The sequence below is a fragment of the Gorilla gorilla genome, chromosome 5 (assembly GCF_029281585.2).
Source record: "Gorilla gorilla gorilla isolate KB3781 chromosome 5, NHGRI_mGorGor1-v2.1_pri, whole genome shotgun sequence".
In the NCBI taxonomy this organism is placed as follows: domain Eukaryota; kingdom Metazoa; phylum Chordata; class Mammalia; order Primates; family Hominidae; genus Gorilla; species Gorilla gorilla.
Window position 1 is genome coordinate 53,022,607 of NC_073229.2, and position 25,015 is coordinate 53,047,621.

General features: G+C 45.9%; 1 protein-coding gene across 9 annotated transcripts in view; it reads left to right on the forward strand.

Moving 5' to 3' along the window:
• Window positions 1–25,015, forward strand: part of ZNF76 (zinc finger protein 76) — a 37,138-nt gene that overhangs the window by 3,311 nt on the left and 8,812 nt on the right. For 6 of the 9 annotated variants that reach the window (XM_055390243.2, XM_063707556.1, XM_004043868.4 and 3 more), the window contains exons 2-4: window positions 18,926–19,094; window positions 23,968–24,048; window positions 24,162–24,239. In XM_055390243.2, the coding sequence (XP_055246218.1) occupies window positions 19,022–19,094; window positions 23,968–24,048; window positions 24,162–24,239 (232 nt within the window). In that variant the 5' untranslated portion in view covers window positions 18,926–19,021. The remainder of the gene's footprint in view (window positions 1–18,925; window positions 19,095–23,967; window positions 24,049–24,161; window positions 24,240–25,015) is intronic. The other 3 variants (XM_055390247.2, XM_055390245.2, XM_055390248.2) reach the window with 1 other exon arrangement.

Genomic DNA, 25,015 nt, shown 5'->3' on the forward strand with positions numbered 1-25,015 from the left:
TAGTAATAAACTGGGAGAAACTTAGCAAGGCCTGTTTGTTTAGACTCTTCTCTGTGTCCCTGTGTCTTCACAGATAAGGGTGCTTCTTTCCTCTTGAGTATAGGGAGGGCACCTCTCTATGAGGGTATTATGACCTGCTTCAGGGGAAAGTCAGAAAAATCCTTCCTAGGTTTTGTGATCTGCTTCAGGGGAGAAGAGCCTCAGAGAAAGTGAGAGTGACCTTCCTACTGCCATTTTCTCAAGTTGCCATATTTTGGAGTAGTGTCTTGAACCCAGTCAACTTCTCTCTTCATCCTTTGCCCGAATATCTCTTGTTCTATGAATCTTTGACGCTTCCAGCCCTTTCCCTGTGAACTCACTCACCGTACAGTGTCTCCCACCTCACTGGCACTTTACCCCAAATCCTTTCATCTTGTTAAGTCCCTTAGCCCCAGGAATCCACATGTCCGTATGCTCTAAAACCATCTAGCCCAGTTGTCTTTCATCCTATTTTTTAGTCTCAGTGTTCTACTCCCACCACCCCACCTTCTGCCATCCTCAGCCACATTCTGTGACCTGAAACCTTCATATAATTTGTCCTTCATTTAGTGACCTCTTGATGTGACTAGCTTCAATGGAATCAGCCCCTTCCATCCCAGCATGAACCAATCCTGTATAACTTGCACACCCTCACGTTCTAAGGCCTCTCCTCTCATACCCTTGCCCAGTATCCTGTGAGATCCTGCCTCTCAGATTCCTCCCTCACCTTTTCAAGCCCGGATTGTCTTTCACCCTTCCACAGGGCCTTCCTCTTCCTGCCTTCCTCTTATTTGTCCCCTCAGCCATCTTCACCTCACCAATCTTGATAACTGATTACGATATAAATCTCCCTTCCATCTCAGGTCTTCTCCTTTCTTCCTCCACTCTCTTGTGCATCTATCTCCAGGGCCATGCGTATGCCCCTGCTGCTTTCAGCTCTGCTTCCTTCATACGCTGCACTGTCCCACCAAACTTCATCAGTCTCTTCGGTTTATCCAGAGAACTGCACTCTTCTCTGGGAACTTCTGATGACTTCTGATAATAGATCACCAAAGGATCTTGGTTTTTTAGAGGGCAGGGAGAGAGCCCTTTGAAGTCCTTCAGAATCAATCTAGCTGTGTCTCCTGGACACCCTCCCACTATCCTATCCTGTTATGAAGCTGCTTGCTGTATATGCCCTCAGGGTAGAATGCTTTGGGTGTCAGCTTCTGCAGGCACTGAATTAGCCCCATTGTTTTCCAAGCCCTGGGAAAACTTGATAATCCCCACCCACTGAAGTCTGAAGAGTCAGTAGCAAAATGTGACATCAAAAATCCACATCCAAAAGTCTATTCTGTGGGTCACCAAATTCCCAGGTCTCTTATAATGTACTTATTGGCTATGCAGCAATAAATACAGCAGAAACTAAAACTAGAGTTGAGGAAAGGGTATACCCTGGGTTCTGCAACTGCTGTGGGTGGATTTTAAAAAGGAGTTCTTGCCTTAGATTTGTTTACTTAGGGCACGGAACTTATTCTGCCTTGTATCTGAGTTATTTGTGTACTTTTCTCACCCCCACTCTGTGAGCTCTGTGAGAACAGAGACTAGGTTTTCTTTTTTCTTTTCTTTTCGAGATGGAGTCTTACTCTGTCACCCAGGCTGGAGTGCAGTGGTGCGGTCTTGGCTCACTGCAACCTCCTCCTCCTGAGTTCAAGTGATTCTCACTCCTCAGCCTCCCAAGTAGCTGGTGTTACAGGCGCCTGCAACCATGCCCAGCTAATTTTTGTATTTTTAGTAGAGACGGGGTTTCACCATGTTGCCCAGACTGATCTCTAACTCCTGACCTCAGGCGATCCACTCGCCTCAGCCTCCCAAAGTGCTAGGATTACAGGCATGAGCCACTGCACCTGGCTGGTTTTCTTTATCTTCTGTCTTCATCTCTTCCCTCACATTTAGCAGGTAGTCAGTAAATACCTGTTGGATTAAATTAACTCACTCAGAAATTCTGCATCAGGTGTACACAAGTAAAAGCAGTTCATGTCTACATTCATTTTGTGGACACAACACCCCTCCCCAAAGTTCTCCAAACATGATAATGGGCATGTCCCTTGATTTAAACGTCGGTAATTTAGACACTTCCTTTTTTAGTCATTGCTCGGGTTGGGGAATGGGTGTAAGTGCTTTTCTTTTTTTTTCTACTGTATTTCTGGTAAGATAGGTTGTTTGACGCAGTTGCTCGAATACAGTGGTAACAGCATCAGGGGCTGTCTTTTATAAATCTGTTCTCAAGAAAACAGCTAGTTTGAAATATTTAGTGTGGGTTGCAGAGACGATTAAGGAACAGAGGAAACCAAGGAGGCAAAATGTTGGTAATTTTTGAAGTTGGATAATGGGTTCAAGAGGTTCATTATACCATTCTTTCCATTTTTGTGTATGTTGGAAATCCATTATAAAAAGATTAAAGGCAGGGGCAGCTAGGTGAACAAGTGCAAATTTAGCACTGTTCCTTGGAAAACACCTCAGAGCAAATGAGCTACTGTTTCTGAATCAGTACTGTTATCTAGGTTAAGTAGTATATTTAGTCCTAACCTTTCTCTGACCTCTTCTGTTTGTGAGATATCAGGATGCTAAATTTAAAAATTAGCACCCTGCAGAATTCTGTACCTAGTGGCCTGGGAATTGTAACATCCTGGCATCAAGCACCTGTTGTACTGCTTCTCAGCTTAGGTGTGGTTTCTGGTGGAATAGGGCTGGACTGGACCTGAGAAGAGGGTGAGGCAGTAAGGAGGAAAGAGGGACTGAGGGCTGGAGAGAGACCAGAGCTCAACTAGGGTCTTCCCCTTCTTGCCTAAAGCTTTCAGGTTACTGGGAGATCCTAAAGGTATATATATTCATTCATTCACTGATTCATTCATCCCACAAATATTTGGTGAATATCTGCTGTGTGCCAGGTACTTTTCTAGGTACTGGGAATAGAGCAGTGAGCTCACTGTTTGAGGAATGGACAGGGTAGAGACAGACAATAAACAAATAAGTAAAATATATATTGAGAAAATTAAGCAGAGAAGGGAGATAGAACGTGCCAGGAGTAGGCCAGGCGCAGTGGCACACACCTGTAATCCCAGCACTTTGGGAGGCTGGGTTGGGTAGATAACATGAGGCCAGGAGTTTGAGACCAGCCTGGCCAACATGGCGAAACCCCAGCTCTACTAAAAATACAAAAATTAGCCAGGCGTGGTGGCAGGCACCTGTAATCCCAGCTACTCGGGAGGCTGAGGCACGAGAATCACTTTAACCCAGGAGGCAGAGGTTGCAGTGAGCTGAGATCATGCTGCTGCACTCCAGCCTGGGCGACAGAGCAAGACTCTGTCTCAAAAAAAAAAAAAAAAGAAGAAGAAGAAGAAAGTGCCAGGATTCTGGGTGTTAAAATTTTAAATAGGGTAGTTGAAGAGGTTCCCACTAAAAAGGTAACATTTGAGCAAAGACCTGAAGGAAGTTAGGGGGTAAGTCAAGCACACATCTAGGGAAGTTTATTCCAGTCAGGAAGAACAGCAAACACAAAGGCCCTGAGGCAGGAATGTGCCCTATATATTCAAGAAACATGAGGAAGCCAGCCAATACGGCTGCAGTATATTAGTGAGAGAAGAAATGGCAGATGTTGCGGTGGGGGTGAATTGGGGGCAGATCACACAGGCCACTGGCTTTTAGTGTGAGTTGTGAGTGAGATGGTAGCCATTAGAGAATTCTAGGCAGATAAATAACATGGCCTGACATATTGAAAAGGTCATTCTGGCTGCTGTGTTGAGAATAAGCTATAACGGGGCAAAAATGGAAGGAGAGAAACTGGTTAGGAGGCTACTACAGTAGTCTAAACAAGAGAAGTTGGTGGCTTGAACCCAAGGTGAAGCAATGGAAAGGTGAGAAGTGGTTGGCTTCTGGATATATTTGGAAAGGAGCCAACAGGATTTGCTGATGGACTGGATGTGATATATAAAAGAAATAGCAGTTGAGGGTGGCTACAATTTTTTTTTTTCAAGACAGTCTCGCTCTGTTGCCCAGGCTGGAGTGCAGTGGCGCGATCTCGGCTCACTGCAAGCTCCGCCTCCTGGGTTCACGCCATTCTCCTGCCTCAGCCTCCCGAGTAGCTGGGACTACAGGCGCCCGCCACCACGCCCGGCTAATTTTTAGTATTTTTAGTAGAGACGGGGTTTCACCATATTTGCCAGGCTGGTCTCAAACTCCTGAACTCGTGATCTGCCTGGCTCCCACATTTTTGGCCTGAGTAACAAAATGGTAGAATTCCCATCTACTGAAATTGGGGAGCCTGGAAGGAGGGCAGGTTGTTAGAAGGAGGAGATAAGGAATTCACTCTTGAACATGTCAAGTTCGAAGTGTTTTTTGGATATCAAAGTCGAGATGTTGAGTAAGCAGCTGGATATTCAAGTCTTTTGGAGCATAGGAAATGTCTACTCTCAGGAAATAAAAGAACACCATCACCTGGCAAGAGACAGCGGAGTATGGGAAGAACACTGGTGGTCAGGTGTTAGGCCCTGCTCTGCCACCAGGTAGCTATGTGATCCTTTGGGACTCCTCTGGCAACGCAGGCCTCTGTCTCTTCATCTGCAAAATGACTGCTTTATTTTATTTTATTTTATTGTCTATTTCTTTTTTTCGGTTTTTTTTTTGAGACGGAGTCTCGCTCTGTCACCCAGGCTGAAGTGCAGTGGCGCCATCTCGGCTCACTGCAAGCTCCGCCTCCCGGGTTCACGCCATTCTCCTGCCTCAGCCTCCCGAGTAGCTGGGACCACAGGCGCCCACCACCGCGCCCGGCTAATTTTTGTATTTTTAGTAGAGACGGGGTTTCACCGTGTTAACCAGGATGGTCTCTATCTCCTGACTTTGTGATCCGCCCGCCTTGGCCTCCCAAAGTGCTGGGATTACAGGCTTGAGCCACTGCATCCGGCCCCTTATCTGTTTCTTTGACAAGGTCTTGTTCTGTCACCCAGGCTGGAGTGCAGTGGCGCAATCATGGAGGCTCACTGCAGCAGCAACCTCTCCAGCTCAATCAGTCCTCCCATGTCAGCCTCCTGAGTAGCTGGGACTACAGAGATGGGCACCACCACGCCTGGCTAATTTTTGTATTTTTGGTAGAGAGTGTTTCACCATGCTGCCCAGGCTGGTCCTGAACTCCTGGGCTCAAGCCTCCACCTGCCTCGGTCTCCCAAGGTGCTGGGATTACAGGCATGAGTCAGCACACCCAGCCAAAATGACCACTTTAGACTAGGAATGAGTTGTCTTCTCAGCCCCTCCTATTGTGGGAGTTGATGAATTAAGTGCTTAGAATAAACATGATAATATATGTGTATCTGAGAGCATTTTGGAAACTGCTGAGTTCTACACCAGGTAGTGGTATTGGCAATAAGATTTCTTCCTTCATTCGCTGAAGTAATACCCAGTGAGTGCCTGCCATGTGGTGGGCACTATGTCACATGAAGATACGATGATGGAGAAGACGAATCTGTGCCCTCAGGGAGCACCGCAGACAACCCCCTGTTGTGGCTTCACTGCCAAGTGCAGACGAAACATGGGGCTGGAGTGTGACATTAGCCAGGGAAAGCTTGTTCCTGATCTGGGTCTCCGTGGAAACAGTGAACATGCATGTCAAAGATGAGGCAAGATGGTAATCCCGATGAGGGAAAAGTCATCCACTTAGCTGGACTAGGGAAGAGTTGGGAGTGGTTGGGAAGGGTTGGAGTGGTGGGGGCTTCAGTTCCTTCCCTCCTCCATTCTTTCGTTCAACATTTACTTCCTTGCCGGGAGCTTCTCTTAGAAGCTCACAGTTCTGTGGTAGATGAAGAGTTTCAAATCTGGTCTTAGGAGTTCAACTTAGATAATTTACAATAAGCAGAACTGAATCAGGATTCAAATCTGAGCTAAAGAGCTCAGTTAGCTATGTAACCTAATAGTATTAATCATTTGGTATCTGTGGGCACATTCTTTGTTAGGTGCTAATTAGGCTGAAAGGCATGCTCTCCAGGAACTTAAATTATAATCACTATAACAGAAAGTAAGAATGTTATTTTCCCCTAAAAGAGTCAAGTGTTAAGGAAAACACACTCCGTGGTGGTGTAACCCTTTAACTGCATCTGGAAACTGTCCCTGTGGCTGTGTTTATTCTTGTGTCATTTAGATGTCTACGTTTATATCGTGAGGAGAGTCTCTTTGACCAGATAAGAGTATAAGATATAGCTCATCCTAATTGACAAAATTAGTCACCCACAAAATTAGTTTAGAGGAGACGTAGTCAACATCTACCACTTAATGGAATGGGGAAATTTTGTCCTGGAGAGTGAAAAAAGAAAAAACAAAAAAAAAAAACGAAACCTGGCCGGGCGTAGTGGCTCACACCTGTAATCCCAGCACTTTGGGACGCTGAGATGGGCAGATCACGAGGTCAGGAATTCAAGACCAGCCTGGCCAACATGGTGAAACCCCATCTCTACTAAAAGTACAAAAATTAGCTGGGCATGGTGGAGTGCAGGAGAATTGCTTGAACCAGGACCCAGGAGGCGGAGGTTGCAGTGAGCCAAGATCGCACCATTGCTCTCCAGCCTGGGCTATAGAACAAGACTTCATCTCAAAAAGAGAGAAAAAAAAAAAAAAAAAAAAACCACCTGCAATACAAATCCAAGTGCAGCTGAAGCCATTGTCTTTAACAGATGGCCCTAACCTGTTTTGAGTGCTGTTTCCTAAAGCTGCCAACAAACTTCAAATGCCTTTTACCCTGGCAGCTATCAGTCAAGATATAGAAATGTGATGGTCTCACAAATCCTATGCAATTGTCTCTTTTGCTGGCAAAAGTATGAGGCCAGCCGGGTGTGGTGGCTCATGTCTGTAATCCCAGCACTTTGAGAGGCTGAGGCGGGCGGTTCACCTGAGGTCAGGAGTTCGAGACCAGCCTGGCAAACATGGTAAAACCCCATCTCTACTAAAAATACAAAAATTTGCCGGGCATGGTGACAGGCGCCTGTAGTCCCAGCCACTGGGGAGGCTGAGGCAGGAAAATAGCTTGAACCTGGGAGGCAGAGGTTGTAGTGAGCTAAGATCATGCCATTGCACTCCAGCCTGGGCGACAGAGCGAGACTCTTGTCTCAAAAAAAAAAAAAAAAAAAAGTATGAGGCGTACTCAGGCTCCTCTCTTCCAGTTCAGAATCAGAAGGATTTGTGATGTTGGACAGGTCATTCGGGGTCTCAGGCTTATTATACTGTCATTACCTGGAAGCCAGAGTGCCTCTTTTCTAGTGCCTCTATTTGACACTCCCTTAGAGCTGGCCCTCTGGTAAATAGTTCATCCCTAAGAAGGCCAGATACAACTTGTTAGCCTGGTACTATCTCACTTCATCACTTCATTTGTTGGGAGTTCCTGCTACTTTTGGATGGTTGATAAAGCATGAGACCCATACAGTTAAGATAAGAACCAAGGAACTGGGAGCTCTTTGAGATTGTAGAACTGACCTGAGGCTTTGATGTTGGGGATTTGGCAGGGGTGCCTAAGACCAGAGTTCTTTCTCTGAGATCATCTTCTCAACCCAGGAAATACTGTCCTGTGGCCACATGGAGCAATGAAGGGGAAAGGTAGACCCTGCTTAGGCCACCACTTCGTCCAGACCCACCCTTGTGACCAGGCTGGGGACACACATGTTGAAGCCACCATGTCCTCAGGTCCTGTATAGACTTGCTGTTGCCTCATGCTCAGCTGATCAGCTTTCCATATGATGTTATAGAATGGCCTCCATGAATCACGAAGCTCAGTTTTCAGATGTGCTTTTGCTGTAGATGAGTAACATGGAATCCATCATATCAGCACTGGACTCTCCATTCCTCATGTATGGAGAATCATAGATATTCCTGTAACCAACAAAGGGAGTACAAAGCATGCATTTAGACTTTCTATTTTTAATTTTTTATTTATGTTGCGTAGGTAACACATTCTCAAGGCTTTTTTTAATTTTTATTTTTTTATTGAGACCAAGTCTTGCTCTGTCGCCCAAGCTGGAATGCAGTGGTGCAATCTTGGCTCACAGCAACCTCTGCCTCCTGGGTTCAAGTGATTCTCCAGCCTCAGCCTCCCAAGTAGCTGGGCCTACAGGCACGTGCCACCATGCCCAGCTAATTTTTGTATTTTTAGTAGAGATGGGGTTTCACTATGTTGGCCAGGCTGGTCTCAAACTCCTGACCTTGTGATCCGCCCGCCTTGGCCTCCCAAAGTGCTGATTATAGGCGTGAGCCACCACACCCAGCCATTTGTTTTTCGTGGAGTATAAAAGATATTCCCTGAAAAGTCGCCCTTCCGTCGTCATCACCACTCAGTCATCCTTCCACAGGCAACCCTGGTTAGTAATTTTAGTAATTTCTTGACTATCCTTCCACAGATTTTGTTTGTTTGTTTGAGATGGAGTCTCGCCCTGTCACCAGGCTGGAGTGCAGTGGCGCAATCTCGGCTCACTGCAGCCACCTCCTGGATTCAAGTGATTCTCCTGCCTCAGCCTCCCGAGTAGCTGGGACTACAGGTGTGTGCCACCATGCCCAGCTAATTTTTTGTATTTTTAGTAGAGACGGGGTTTCACCATGTTGGCCAGGATGGTCTAGATCTCTTGACCTGGTGATCCGACTGCTTCAGCCTCCCAAAGTGCTGGGATTACAGGTGTGAGCCACCGCGCCCAGCCCACAGATTTTTTTTAATGCCAATGACATTACATAAAAAGCACTGTTGAACCTGGGAGGCAGAGGTTGCAGTGAGCCAAGATCACACCACTGCACTCTGCCTAGGCGACAGAGCAAGACTTCGTCTCATAAATAAATAAATGGCACTGTTTTATACCTAGCCATTTTTTTCATTATATTTTGGAGATCTTGCCATGTCAATATGTAAGGAGCTTCCTCATTTATGTCTACATAATATGGAAGTTTGATATTGATGGACATTTATGCTGTTTCTAAGTTTTTGCTTTTATTACATGCAGAGATGCCATAGATAACCTTGGACATGTGCCATTTTCACGCATGTCCATCTACCTGTAGACTAGATGTGAAATTGCTGGGTCAGATAATATGTACATTTGTAATTTGGGTTGACATTGTCAAACTCTCCTCCACAGAGATTGTGCCAATATGTTCTCCCACCACCAGCAATGTATGACTGTGCCTGTTTCTCCACAGCCTCATGGGCATTGCTTTGAGTTAAGAATATAGCAGATTCTGCTGCACAGTGGCTCACGCCTGTAATCCCAATACTTTGGGAGGCCAAGGTGGGCAGATCACCTGAGGTCAGGAGTTAGAGATCAGCCTGGCCAGTATGGCCAAACCCCGTCTCTACTAAAAATACAAAAAATTTCCCGGGGGTGATGGCTCGTGTCTGTAGTCTCAGCTACTTGGGAGGCTGAGGCAGGAGAATCGCTTGAACCCTGGAGGTGGAGGTTGCAGTGAGCTGAGATTGCACCACTGCACTCCAGCCTGGGCGACAGAGCAAGACTCCGTCTCAAAAAAAAAAAAAAAAAAGAAAAAATATATATATAGCAGATTCCCTGAAGATCAACATAGGATACTGAATCATGGGGTCCCACTGTGACACTATTCCACAAGACAAACAAAACACGGCATATCCCAGTTTGAAGAATACAGCCAGGCACAGTGGCTCATGCCTATAATTCTAGCACTTTGTTGAGGCTAAGGTGGGAGGATCACTTGATCCTGGGAGATCGAGACCAGCCTGGGCAACATAATAAGACCTCATCTCTACAAAAATTTAAAAATTTAAAAAAAGAAAAATTAGCCGGGCATGGTGGCACACACCTGTAGTTCCACCTACTCGGGAGGCTGAGGTGGGAGGATCGTTTGAGCCCAGGAGATCAAGGCTGCAGTGGGCTATGATCATGCCACTGCATTCCAGCCTGGACAGCAGAGCGAGACCCTTTCTCAAAGCAACAACAACAAAAACAGTTTGAAGACTACTGCATTAAAAATATATCCACCAGGCAAGGTGGCTCATACTTGTTAATCTCAGCACTTCGGGAGGCTGAGGTGAGACGATCACTTGAGGCCAGGAGTTCAAGACCAGCCTGGGCAACATAGCAAGACCCCATCTCTACAAAAATAAGTAAATAGAGATAGATGTAAGTAAATAAATAAATAAATTAGCCAGGCTTGGTAGTGCACACCTGTAGTCCCAGATATTTGAGAGGCTCAGGCAAGAAGATTACTTTAGGAGTTCAAGGTTGCAGTGAGCCATGATCATGCCGTTGCACTTGTAGTGTGGGTGACAGAGCAAGACCCTGTTTCTGTGTGTGTGTGTGTGTGTGTGTGTGTGTGTGTGTGTATGTATATATATGCACATATGTATATATATCCAAGAGGTAGTTGGACTTCTGGTAGTTAAAGGAAGAAAACTTCTTAAGGCAGTTCTCCACCTTGGTGTTTATGCCAGCATGAATTAGAAAAGAAGTAGATCGATGTTTTTCATTTTCTTTTGAGACAGGGTCTTGCTTTGTCACACAGGTTGAAGTGCAGTGGCACAATCATGGCTCTCCAAAGCCTCAACTTCCTGGGCTTGAATGTTCCTCCCACTTCAGCCCCCGAGTAGCTGGGACTACAGCCATGTGCCACCATGCCTGGCAATTATTTTTGTAGAGACAGTGTCTGCACCTGACCTCAGCCTCACATTGATTTTTTTAAGATGGTGTCTCGGCTGGGCATGGTGGCTCATGCCTGTAATCCCAGCACTTTGGGAGGCTAAGGTAGGTGGATCACTTGAGGTCAGGCGTTCGAGACCAGCCAGGCCAACATGGCGAAACCCCGTCTGTACTAAAAATACAAAAACATTAGCCGGGCCTGGTGGCGCACACCTGTAATCCCAGCTACTCTGGAGGCTGGGGCAGGAGAATCGCTTGAACCCAGGAAGTGGAGGTTGCAATGAGCTGAGCTCGCACCACTGCACTCTAGCCTGGGCAACAGAGTGAGACTCTGTCTCAGAAAAAAAAAAAAAAAAAAGATGAGTCTCACTCTGTTGCCCAGTGCACTCTGGAGTGCAGTGGTGTGATCTCAGCTCACTGCCACCTCCACCTCCCAGGTTCAAGCGATTATCTTGCCTCAGCCTCCTGAGTAGCTGGGATTGCAGGTGTGCACCACCACACCTGGCTAATTTTCGTATTTTTAGTAGAGATGGGGTTTTGCCATGTTGGCCAGGCTGATCTCGAACTCCTGACCTCTAATGATCTGCCTGCCTCAGCCTCCCAGTGTGCTGGGGTTATAGGCGTGAGCCACCGCACCTGGCCAGACATTGATTTTTAAAGCCCAAGTCAGGGCCAGGCACAATGGCTCACACCTATAATCCCAGTACGTTGGGAGGCCAACGCAGGCAGATCATGAGGTCAGGAGTTCAAGACCAGCCTGACTAACATGGTGAAACCCCATCTCTACTAAAAATACAAAAATCAGACGGGCATGGTGGTGCATGCCTGTAATCCCAGCTACTCAGGAGGCTGAGGCAGGAGAATTGCTTGAACCCGGGAGACTCCATCTCACAAAAAAAAAAAAAAAAGAAATGGGAGTCTCACTATGTTGCCCAGGCTGGTCTCAAACTCCTGGGCTCAAGGGATCCTCCCACCTCAGCCTCCCAAAGTGCTGGGATTTCTTTTAAATGGCGCTTCTTCTTTTAAAAAGAAGAAAAAAAAATTGAAGAAAAAAAGCAATATGCTTTATGCAAAGATGTGTTTTAGCTGTTTTAAACTTGTGTTATGTTAGTGCAAGTTTGTGTTACTAATTTCCTGTTTTCTTGTCAGTGTTTAGAAACCCACAGAACCAGGCCTGTTCACTAGGTTTTTCTGTGTGTAGTGAAGTATTTTTCTATAATAAACATTGAATCATTTTACTGCAACTTTTCCAAATCTGATTCTCATTTGTTTGCCACTCATCTTCATCAGCCTTCATCCCTCCCAAACTAATGGGTCTTTGTTCTCATGAGTTTTCTATGTTTACAAATGAAGAAGTTTCTGAGTGAAGATTAAGTCATAATTATTTTTTCTAATCAAAATTGAACATTCTTTTCAGGCAAATGTTTTTGTTGTTGTTTTCTTTTTTTGGCTTCTAAATACAGTTGCCCTCTGGGCTGGCTGAGGCAGAGTACAGAAAGCCTTGTTCCAACTGTGCAGAGTTCTGGTTGGCAGAAGACAATAGAATAGCGAACAGGTGCCTGTAGTCAGCACAGCCCAGCTTGCATGTGGAGCACAGTAGGTCTCAACCGTGATAAAGTGGAAAAACACAAAAACCATGGCTACTCTTTAGTTTCCTATCTTTCACATCCCTTATTTTTCTCCTTTGAGGAGGCAGTTTAAGCACATCTTGATTCATGGAGAGACCTAAAGATCCAAAGTATCTAAAAAGTTGGGAGTAGTGGCACACACCTATAGTCCCAGCCACTCAGGAGGCTAAGGCAAGAGGATCGCTTGAGCCCAGGAGGTTGAGTTTACAGGAGCTATGATCACTGCATGCCAACCTGGGCAACAAAATGAGATCCTGTCTCTAAATAAATAAAAGGTTTTTCTAAATGTTATCTCTCCTCAATAATTACAATTTATGTTTTAACATTAAGAAACATATCGATATATTGCAAAGGTGAAGGGTTGTTTTCCTGCATCAGGACCAGTAATGGGTTAAGTTTATTTAAAAGTGCAGCAGGCCGGGTGCAGTGGCTCACGCCTGTAATCCCAGCATTTTGGGAGGCCAAGGTGGGCGGATCAAGAGGTCAGGAGTTCGAGACCAGCCTAACCAACATGGTGAAACCCCGTCTCTACTAAAAATACAAAAAAATTAGCCGGGTGTGGTGGTGCATGCCTGTAATCCCAGCTGCTCAGGAGGCTGAGGCAGGAGAATTACCTGAACCCAGGAGGCGGAGGTTGCAGTGAGCCGAGATTGTGCCATTGCACTCCAGCGTGGGCGTGAGAGCAAGACTCCATCTCAAAAAAAAAAAAAAAAATTGCAGCAAACAGAACTGGATTTGCTCCTAGTTCTGGGAAAGTCAAGAGTGCTCCCTTCTGTCTTCACTCTTTTCTCACCTTCCCCTCTCCCAGTCTGTCTCTCCCCTATACACAGCTCAGGTCATTGCAGAGCTAGTAAACCTTATATCCTACAAGGAGAAAACAGAGCAGCCACCCTCACTGCCCCTCTGCCCTGTCTTGGAGGGCTGCAGGAGTAATGAGTCTGAACCGGCAAGTGCAGGCAGAACTCACACATAGCCATCCTGAAGCAGTAACAAGCCTTTCTTTGGCTCTGCCCATGTCACTGTTGTTAGTTCAGTGCCAGCATGGGAGGATTCAGAGTAAACCATCAATGAAAAAAAGTACAGGGAGAAAAATGGCAATCAGGGCACTGGTAGATGCCTAGCAGCCACAAAGCTTCCTCCTCACCCTCTGCAGTCAGGCTCTTTTGGAAGGCAGCTTCAGAGATTGGGAAAGGTCAGGGAACAACAGTAGCCTCTTTTAAAGGTTCGTATTACGAGACTTAGGAAGGAAACGTGAATGAGTTGAGGTTATTTAGCCTGGACGCGAGAACATGAAAAGGAGTGGAAATTTGTTTTCTTTGAGTCTAAGAAGGGTTATTTTGGGAAGTGTGACTACCAGCTATTCCCTTTTTCCATTGCGGGTAGGCCAAGAAGGACTGGGTTTAAGTTACAGTGGGTGAGATGGAAGTTAACCCGTATTCAAGTGTTTTGAGTGCTGACAGTGTGCCAGTCACAGTGAATTAGCAGAAGGAAGAAGTGCGCCAGATATTGAGAAGTATGGGCTCTGGGGCCAGCCAGCCTGGCTTTGAATCCTGGCTTCAACACATAGTAGTGTTGGAACCTTGGACAAGGTACTATACCTCTAAGCCTCAGTTGCCTCATCTGTAAAATGGGTATAATATACCTACTTCCTCATCAGTTATTTTTAAGATTAAGAGTTAATATAGGTAAGGTGCTTTAAAAAGTGGCTGGTATATATTAATCACATTTATATGTGATAAAAATAAGTATTAGCATGAGCAGTAGAAAAGATCTTAGGGTAATTTGGGCCAGCATTTCATTTTACAGATAAAGAGGCAGACATAGAGATAGAATCGAGATTAGAAGCCAATTCTGTAGACTTCTAGTCCAGGGTGGTTGCCACTAGTCCTAGCTGTTTTAGGACTTCGCATTGCTTCAAAAGCATTTCCCTTTAGGTTCCTCTTGCTTCCCCTCCGCCTGATAGCTGGTATTTCTAGAGTACAGGCATATGTGCCCTCATTTAATCTCTTACAGCAGGCTATGACGCAAATGCCACTATTATCCCCATTTTCTCAGAAGTGACATCTGAGGCTCAGAGAGCCTGCCCAAGGCTACACAGAAGTTCAGCCTGGATTAAAACCCAGACCTCTGACTTCAGAGCCTGTGCTCTTAACCACACCACTGATTTTCCTTAGAAAGTCCCACTGGAGTGCAGTTGTGCTCAGTTAAACCGTGTGAGTATTTGACAAAGGTGAGCTGCAGGAGCCACAGGGCCCAGGGAGTCTGAGGGTATTTTGCAATCCCTTTTCAACCTATATCTGCTTTGTTTTTATTTTTATTTATTTATTTATGGGTTTTTTTTTTTTTTTTTTTTTGGGGGGGACAGAGTTTTGCTGTTGTTGCCCAGGCTAGAGTGCAGTGATGCAATTTTGGCTCACTGCAACCTCCGCCTCCTGGGTCCAAGCAGTTCTCCTGCCTCAGCCTCCCAAGTAGCTAGGCATGTGCTACCACACCTGGCTAATTTTTGTATTTTTTTTTTTTTTTTAGCAGAGGCGGCGTTTCACCATGTTGGTCAGGCTGGTCTCGAACTCCTGATCTCAAGTGATCCGCCCACTTCGGCCTCCCAAAGTGCTGGGATTACAGGCATGAGCCACCGTGCCCAGCCTGCTTTGTTTTTAGACCTGGTTTCTCTTATGTGTCTTCTGACACAGTGCAGTTACACTAAAGCAGGTTACCCAAAGAATCTACCTGATGAAGAGAGTGAAACTTGAAGGTCATAGAGCAGACCAAGAGAGGCCAGGAGCAGAGCTCTTGTGAGACAGGGACCACGTGGAGGTTATCAGGGCTCTGGGCAAGGATGCTAATAGACCAGAGATGTCAGATGTCAGAATCCCCACCTTGACCAGTGGTTCTTCACCATTAATCCCTATCAGACCCTGATGACAGCCTTGGATTTCCCTCTCTCCTGGAAAATGCAAAGGCTCACACACCAAAAAAGTATTTTGGAGTAGCTTCAAGTTTCATAAACCCCCAGCTTCACCTCTGTGCTTGGCAGCATAGTAATTAAGGTCACACTCTGGATTAAATGGCCTAGGGTGAAATCCTCCTTTACTAGTTAGCTGTGTAACCTTGAGCAAGTTACTTAACTTGGTCTTGGGCCTCCAGTTCCCTCACTTTTAAATGAGGATAATCATAGCATTTGATTGTAGGATTGTTAGAACTAAATGAGTTAATGTATGTGACATTCTTAGCACATGGTTAACTCTATAGTAGTGTTCACTATATAATAGTAGTATTGCTGCCCTTGCACCTTAGCCCATTTAGTAAATGTTTATGGACAGAATGAATGAATAATTCTAGTTGAGATGCCATGCCTGGGGTAGAGCATTCCAATCAGCGTGTCGCAGATGGTCTATAGGTTTTTTTGGGTTTTTCGTTTGTTTGTTTTTGAGACAGAGTCTCACTCTGTCGCCCAGGCTGGAGTGCAGTGGTGCAATCTTGGCTCACTGCAAGCTCCGCCTCCCAGGTTTACGCCATTCTCCTGCCTTAGCCTCCCGAGTAGCTGGAACAACAGGCGCCCTCCACGCCCGGCTAATTTTTTGTATTTTTAGTAGAGACAGGGTTTCACCCTGTTAGCCAGGATGGTCTGGATCTCCTGACCTTGTGATCTGCCCGCCTCAACTTCTCAAAGTGCTGGGATTACAGGTGTGAGCCACCGCGCCCAGCCGGTTTTTGTTTTGTTTTTTTCTTTTTTTTTGAGACGGAGTTTCGCTGTTGTTGCCCAGGCTGGAGTGCAATGACACGATCTCGGCTCACCGCAACCTCTGCCTCCCAGGTTCAAGCAATTCTCCTGCCTCAGCCTCCCAAGTAGCTGGGATTACAGGCATGTGCCACCATGCCCAGCTAATTTTGTATTTTTAGTAGAGACGGGGCTTCTCCATGTTGGTCAGGCTGGTCTCGAACTCCCGGATGGTCTATAATTTTGCCAAGATATTGATCCGCTCACCCCTCAGGGCTGTCAAAGCCCCAGTTGGTCGCTTCTGGCTTGAAGCAGTGACATCTGCAATGTGAACTTCTGACTTTAAGCAGCAGCATCTGCAATGCAATGTACAAATATCTGTCTCTCTAGGTCCCCTGACATGAAAACAGTTTGGGTAGCACCAGTCGAGGATATCAGTTGGTAAGTCATGAGAATCCAGTAGGCAGTCCAGATTCCAAGTCCAGGACAATTTTGAGAATGGATGTCAAAGAGAGTCTTCACGACTGCACTGAGTTTAGAGGCCGTGGGCTTCCTGCAGGCTTCACAAGTGTTGGGGTCCACTGCTAGAGCAGGCTGCACACCACAGTGGGTACAGAAGATATCCTGCCAGCAGGAAGCTTCAGTGCTTCCCACCTTGCACATGAGGGACCCAGGGAGTCACTCACAGGATTTGTGGAGAGCCCACAGTATGAGGTGCTGGAGAAACCACTGTGACGCAGAAACCAGACTAGAGCCCAAAGCCTTGTGTAGGCAACGGACATTAAACAGATAGTGATGAGTACTGAAGTAGGTTGAGCCCAGAGGTGTGAGTGCTAGGAAAAGGTGGTACCTAGGCTGTGGGAGTTTATAACAGAACCCAGCCTTGTCTGCAAGGTGGACTCTAAGAGCTGTAGGAAACTATGGAAGGGTTTTAGTCAAGGAAGTGGTATGTTTAGATTTATACTCTTTTTTTCTTATAAATCTACTTTTATTTATTTACTTTTCATTAGCTTAAGTCCTTGAGGGGCACAGCATCACACAGATTCTGTGTTCAATAGCTTTAGCAAGATTGCTTGGGAATTTAGCACAAACCATGCCACTGTTTCCATGGGCCTGAGTTTACCTTTCCCCAGATTATGCTGGTTTTCTTCAGTTTGCTGCCAGCAGTCAGTGTGTTGTTCTTTGCTTTATACATGTAAGTACATCTCTTGCCTAAATAGAATTCAGTTTCATTTCGAGCATAAATACCTTCAATTTTTTTTTTTTTTTTTTTTTTTTTTTTGGGACAGAGTCTCGCTCTGTCGCCCAGGCTGGAGTGCAGTGGCGCGATCTTGGCTCATTGCAAGCTCCGCCTCCCAGGTTCATGCCATTCTCCTGCCTCAGCCTCCGAAGTAGCTGGGACTACAGGCGCCCACCACCACGCCCGGCTAATTTTTTGTATTTTTAGTAGAGATGGGTTTTCACCATGTTAGCCAGGATAGTCTCAATCTCCTGACCTCGTGATCCACTGTCCTCGGCCTCCCAAAGTGCTGGGATTACAGTCGTGAGCCACCACACTCGGCCAATACCTCAATTTTAATAAGAGCTGTGTCCTCGCTTTGGTTCTGGAGGCCCCACTTACAGCTAGCAAAAAATGGCCTTGGACTACAGCCTTCCAAATGTATTGTATTTATCTTATTATTATTTTTGAGACAGAGTCTCTTTATCACCCAGGCTGGAATTCAGTGGTATGATCATAGCTCACTGCAGTTTCAAATTCCTGGGGTCAGGCAGTGCTCCCACCTCAGCCTCTTGTGTAGCTAGGATTGCAGGCATGTGCCACTACACCTGGCTAATTTTTTTTTTTTTTTGTAGAGGCAGTGTCTTGCTGTGTTGCCCACATTGGTCTTGAACTCCTAGCCTCAAATAATCCTCCTGCCTCAGCCTCCCAAAGCACTGGGATTACAGGCATGAGCCACTACAACCCGCCCATATTCGCCTTTTGGAAGTCCTGTTCTCAGCAGGCCTCTACAGGCTCCAAGATAGTGGGAAGAGAGCTTTTTTTTTAAATTCACCCTGACAGCATAAACATGAATGTTAGAACATGAGTTGGAAGAGGCTGAGGCAGGAAGATCACTTGAGCCCAGGAGTTCGAGGTTACAGTGAACTGTGATGGAGCCACTGCACTCCAGCTGGGTGACAGAGTGATACTTTGTCTCTAAAAAAGGAAAGAAAAGAAAATGAATTGGAAACAGACAAAAGTTTATCTGGGGACGTAAGTTAGAAGGCTCCTTATAGTTGTCCAGAGGTGAAAGGTGAGACGTGCCTGAAATAAGTACCTGGACTTTTAAGGGAAAAGGAGGACTCAAGCATGATCCCCCCCTCCCCGCCCCCCCAAGTTCTGGGTGGAAGGCGATACCACCCCTGGGATAGGGGATACTGGAAGTACAATAGTTCTGGAAGGTTGGGACACATTGTGAGTTCTGTTGAGGACTTATTCCATGTATGGTACATGTGGGATGTTCCCTGAGGATGGTTAACAAGCCCAGTAGATAAATGGGTCCGAGCACGTAGAGATGTTGGAGTAGGCAGAGAGAACCATCAGCAGTGGGGTTAACTGCCTGCCTTCAGCAGGGCTCATTCCTAAGGGGAGAAAGTTTAGAAATGGGTTTTGATCAGTAATTTCTTACTTTATGACCAGTTTGATTGGCATGCTTCTCTTCTATGCTTAACTTTTAGAATTCTTAGATAATGTGTATTTTGAGCCCTTTTCATAAAAACCAATATAGGTCACTACTTTGAAGAATTCATCTTTTTTCTTCTTGGCTGGCTGGCCTCATTAACTCCTTCCCTGAGTGTCTTTGCGATAGGAGAAAGCTGGTTAACTCATAACGTGATACTGTTTATTTTCTTAGATTTGTGACCCAGAAGGAAATCTCTGACCTCAGCTGTGGCTCTTGGTGCTGGCCAGAAGCCAACTTCATGTCTGAGTGCACGAGCAGCAGTTTGCCATGGAGAGCTTGGGGCTGCAGACGGTGACCCTTAGTGATGGGACAACAGCCTACGTCCAGCAAGCTGTCAAAGGTAAGTATTTCTGGGGACCTCAGGATCCTGCCCTGTCCCTCAGCCTCTGGAAAGGAGTGTCCATTTCTAAGAGTCCCACCATCACCTTGCCCTCCCGCCTGCTTACCCTTGCCCACCGCCACAATTTGCTCTGCATTAGAATCTCCTGTGGTGCTTGATGAAAAGGGAACTCTAAAATAAAATGCTACAAGTCAGACAATCCCAGTCATAGGAACCAATACCTCTCAAAGACAGAATTCCTAATATGTAATAAGCAGTTGATAAATATTTCTGGAATGAACACAGTGTTAGTTATGACTCCCTGCTTTTCAGATATCCCCTGTCACAGTTTTTTAGTGCTTTCTAGAAGCAGTTTATCATCTTAATTCAAGTATATTCAAACATTCAAACTACTAAGCATCTGCCATGTACAAGATGCTCTTTTAAGCCAGGCATAGTGGCTCATGTCTATAATCCCAGCACTCAGGAGGCTGAGATGGAAAGATCACTTGAGGCCAGGAGTTGGAGACCAGCCTGGGCAACATAGCAAGACTCTGTCTCTAAAAAAAATAATAAAAATAATAATCTGGGTGCAGCAGCATGCACCTTTAGTCCCAGCTATTCAGGAGGCTGAGGCAGAAGGATCACTGAAACCCAGGAGTTTGAGGGTTCAGTGAACTATCACTGCACCACTGCACACCAGCCTGGGTGACAGAGCAAGATCCTATCTCTTAAAAAAAAAAAAAGATACTCTTCCTGATTCAGAGAGGAACACCCAAGCAGAGATCTCATGCCCTAATCCCCACTAGGGGATGCCAGAATTGAAAATATAGGGCATGTAGTTAAATTTGAATTGGACGTGACAATGAATACTCTTGTAGGATACATACGTCCCAAATGTTGTAGGGATGTATGTATACTACATACTAGGGACATACATATACCCCTTATAAGGGATAGACATATATAAATGTGGGATTAAGCTGGGCTTGGTGGCATGCACCTGTAGTCTCAGCTACTTGGGAGGTTCAGATGGGAGGATCTCTTGAGGCCAGAAGTTTGAGGTCAGCCTAGACAACAGCAAGACCCCATCTAAAAAAAAAAGTAGGGGGTGTTAAATACTATAAAATACTAAAATAATAATACTAAGTTCTAAAAAAAAAAAAAAGGTATTGTTTATCTGAAATTCAGATTTACCTGGGCATCCTGTATTTTATCTGGCAATTCTACCGTTACACTGAAGGTACTTAAAATCAAGGTAGGTGTGGAGTCAGAATAAAGTGTTTAGGGCAAGGCCTGCAGGCCAGGGACACTTCTCCTTTCTTGCCAGTGTTCTCAGGCAGCCAGATAGCATTCGTGTCTTCCTTGGACAGCACCTTGAACAAGGCAAATACTGCCTTGTTCCTACTCTTCATTTGGCGTTTTCTGGACTCCATGATTGTCACTGTCCTCATGAAGCACTGTCATTGCAACATTGCCCTCCTTTATTTCAACACACTCTCAGAATATATTTCTGCTCCTAAGTTTACAGATAAGTTGTTTATTGATTTCATTTTAAGTTGTCTGTTTCCTGATGATGACTAAGGAGGCCCCTTAATCTCATCAGTAAGCACTTTCCATATGACAGTGTGTGGGGGTCCCTTCTGGAAAGGTTTCTTGTCAAGAGCTGTCTGTGACATGTGGGTTCTTCTTGGCTTCATCTTCTTGAGAACGCAACTTCTCTAGAATACTTTTGAAGCCTGAAACTCTCTGTTTGCAGACTTCCCACTCCAGGTCTTGCCCCTCCAGTGCAGTCTCCGTGGGATGGAAGAACTTAGAACTCTAGTTAGGGTTGTGTTTACTCCTTGGACCCAGTTAGTTCCCGTGCCTCAGTCTTCCACTGAGAATTAATGGTCAAACGAATGAATAAAAAGCAATATCTATCCTTCTTACGTATTTCTTTATTGTGTCAGTCTTCCTGGCTGTTCTTTGCCCACTCTGTAGTGTTGCAGTGTGCACTTACACACACACATATGCAAACACACACTCACTCACAACAGATTTTCCCTCTGCTCAGGGTAGAGCTCTCCTTCAGAGACCAGAACCACACTTTCCTGAAAGGCTTCTCTGACTTCTCCTCTGAAGCTTTTGACTGAGGCATTTTTGTCTCTGTCTGCTGGAAGCCCTAAAATTGTAAGAGACTTATCTTTAATTAGGATGAGTATAAAATGTATTATTCAAACCCAGCATTTTAAAAGTGGAAGAATGTGCTATTAATAAATGCACTAGGACTGCTCCAGGCAAACTGGGGCGTATGGTCACCTCTCTGTAATGGGATGTGAGGCCCTTGTCAGTCAGCTGTTCTCCCCACTGCCTCTCTCCATTGTAGTCTCTGGTTGTTTGAGGAAATAGTAGGCTAAGTTTTTTCTTCAGACAACTCTTCTCAACATTTTGTTTTCTACCTTGAAGCAGTACCCACTCTGCTGGCCGTAGCTTGCTGGTGCTTTCAGAACCCCAAGTACTGATGCCCTTGCCAGGACAGATAAATTGTTAAAATGAGGGTAGCCTACTGCTCTGTGGGTGGGAGGGAAGAAAATGGGTTCATCTTCCCCCCATCTCAGCTGCCTTTCCTATTTCTTACCTTTATCTCCACCTTACCTGCCTTTGGTTAGTTGTAGTACTGTTAGTTACTGACCCCAAGAAGACTCAGTTTGGGAGCAAGTTTGGGGATTCCTCTAAAGGGGAGATGTCAGCAGAGACTTGGGCTGGAAGTAACTGTCTTTCCCACCTGAGCGCCCAGTTTCCTAAACCTCAATCTTCTAAGGAAAGGACAAATCACTTGTCATTAACTTTTTTTTTATTTTTTCTTCCTTTTTTTTTTTTTTTTTTTTTTGAGGCGGAGTCTCGCTCTGTCGCCCAGGCTGGAGTGCAGTGGCGCGATCTCGGCTCACTGCAAGCTCCGCCTCCTGGGTTCACGCCATTCTCCTGCCTCAGCCTCCCGAGTAGCTGGGACTATAGGCATGTGCCATCACGCCTGGTTAATTTTTTTGTATTTTTAGTAGAGACACGGTTTCATGATGTTGGCTAGACTGGTCTCGAACTCCCGACCTCAGGTTATCCGCCTGCCTCAGCCTCCCAAAGTGCTGGGATTATAGGTGTGAGCCACCACACCCAGCCTAACTTTTTTGTTTTTTCTTTTTGAGACAGGACCTCACTCTGTCACCCAGGCTAGAGTGCAGTGGTACAATCTCAGCTCACTGCAACCTCCGCCTCCCGGGTTCAAGTGATTCTCCTGCCTCAGCCTTCCGAGTAGCTGGGACGACAGGTACCTGCCTCCGCACCCAGCTAATTTTTTTGTATTTTTAGTAGAGACAGGGTTTCACCATGTTAGTTAGGCTGGTCTCAAACTCCTGACCTCAGGTGATCTGCTCGCCTTGGCCTCCCAAAGTGCTGGGATTACAGATGTAAGCCACCGTGCCCAGCCTTTTTATTTATTTATTTTTTATTTTTTTCAGACAGGGTCTTACTCTGTCACCCAGGCTGGACTGCAGTGGCATAATCACAGCTTACTGCAACCTCTGCCTCCTGGGCTCAAGCAATCCTCCCACCTCAGCCTCCCGAGTAACTGGGACCACAGGCATGCACTACTACACCCAGTTAATTTTTGTGTTTTTTGTAGAGACAGGGTTTTGTCACATAGCTCAGGCTGGTCTCAAACTCCTGAGCTCAAGCGATCCACCTGCCTTGGCCTCCCAAAATGTTGGGATTATAGGCATGAGCCACCGAATCTGACCATCATTAACTCTTCAATCTCCCTTTCTTTCCTTTCTCATTTCTCTTCTTCCTTCCCCCTCTGTCAGACTCACTGGACACAAGGAAGGGTCGTCTAGTTCTAATTTCAAGAGCCTTATTAGAAGTGCTTTCCAGTAAGGTAAAAGAAGAGTAATATCTTAGGAAATCTGGAGGCTTGTTAATTTTTATGCTGCTTGTTGTGTTGCCTTAGGTGATCTAATTTTTTACTAGAAAATTGAAATGAAAAATGAGAGGTCAATGAAGGAATCATTACTCAACAGTGGCAGTGGAATAAGACCTTCGTGGACACATAATAGCATAATAGTTGTGCTCACATAGTTCTCTATTGCTTTACTTTCCATTTCTTCTAAAATGCATATTGGGCTTATAATAAAAGCTAGACTTATTGAGGGCTGACCATATATACCTGGCACTCTTCCCAGTTTTTTATATTCGTTAACTCATTTAACCCTAACAGCAACCCTATAAGAGACACAGTTTTCAATCCCCATTTTAAGAAAAGGAAACTGAGGCACAGAGAGGTTAGTTAAATAAGCTGTCCAAGGTCACACAGCTGTTAAGAGGTAGAGCTGGAATTCAAACTCTGGTGGCCTGGCCTGGTTCCAGAGTCTATTGTTTTTAACCATTAAGCTATATAGCCTGCCTTCACAGGGGCTCCTGGTCTTAGCACACTGTCATAGTGAGGGATGAGGGGATATGTTTTGATTTTGTTAGTTTGAGCTATATCTGAATTTTGACCCATTGGGGCTCATCCAGGTTTAAGGGCCATTATTAGTTCAAGTCTCAGCAACTTACTATTAGGTTGGAAGTTTCCACTTGGCTGGGCATGAGTAGAATAATAAGTGAAGTTATTCCTCCTGTCAGTAACTGGAAGGGAATCTGTTGGGAGGTGATGGGTTCCGGCAAGGCAAGTGTCTTCACCCTTAGTGTCTCAAGGCCCAGGCCCAGGGAGACAGAGCAAGGGAACAAGGAAGATGTTACCCATGCTTAGACCTGCAGGCTCGTGCCTAGAGACTCAAATAAGCCTCAGCTAAAAACAGGCAGGCGTTTCTTAGCCCTCTTCTGATCCTGGCCCATTTCTCTCCATTTCCACTCTTAACAGGAGAGAAGCTTCTTGAAGGGCAGGTGATCCAGCTCGAGGATGGGACCACCGCATACATTCACCAGGTGACGGTACAGAAAGGTGAGGGCACCCCAACACACCACGCCTTGTCGAGGGAAGCCTGACAGCCCCCACCAAGGGACCCCTCCATGGCACTGAGCTCCAGGGAAAGGCAGGCATTGCTCTCGTTACAGAAGCTCTCTCCTTTGAGGATGGTCAGCCTGTGCAGCTGGAAGATGGCAGCATGGCTTACATACACCACACACCCAGAGGTAGGGTCACCATCATCACAACTCGGGGAAGGATGGGAGGCAGGACTGGAGGATGGGGTGGCAGGACTGGAGGATGGGATGGCACACAACTGGGGTGTAGACATGGGAGCTGTCATCTCCATGGTACACACATGCTCACCTGGATTAGCAGCCTTGCCCACCTTCCCTGGTGCAGACCACAGGAGCAGCTGTGTCTGCAACTGGGAGGTGAGCCTTGGAGATCAGTCACGTGGACTTTGATGGTGGCCTTGGCCCCAGCACAGCCACAAAGTCTTAGGGCTTTAAATAGGACCCGAGGATATCATCCAAGACCAGGGAAAAAAAACTAATATTTTAGAATGAAGCTCCTAAGGTGCTGAAGAATAACAATTTGTTCCTTCCGCAGGTGGTCTCTTGAGTGACTGTTGCATGCCTGGCGTTGTGTTAGGTGTGCAGTATACAAGACAGAACAAAGTCAGACACAGTCCCCGCTCTCCTAGAGTCTAGAGGGGAAAACAGAAGTGAAACAAGCCATCAGTGATGAATTGATCATTACAAACAGAGATCAGGCTCAGGGAGGGCTTCTCTGAGGTAGTGATGCTTGAGCTGAGAGGTAAAGAATGAGGTAGACTTAGCTGGGGGAAGAGGGATGGCAGGGAGGGTTCAGTACTTCAGGCAGAAGGAATAGCATGTGCAGGCCTAGAGCTGGGGGGAAGAAAGAACAGCACATTCCAGGAACTGCTAGGAGCTAGAGCCCTGGGAGTGAAGGCAGAATGAGCAGGAGGAAACTGGAGAGA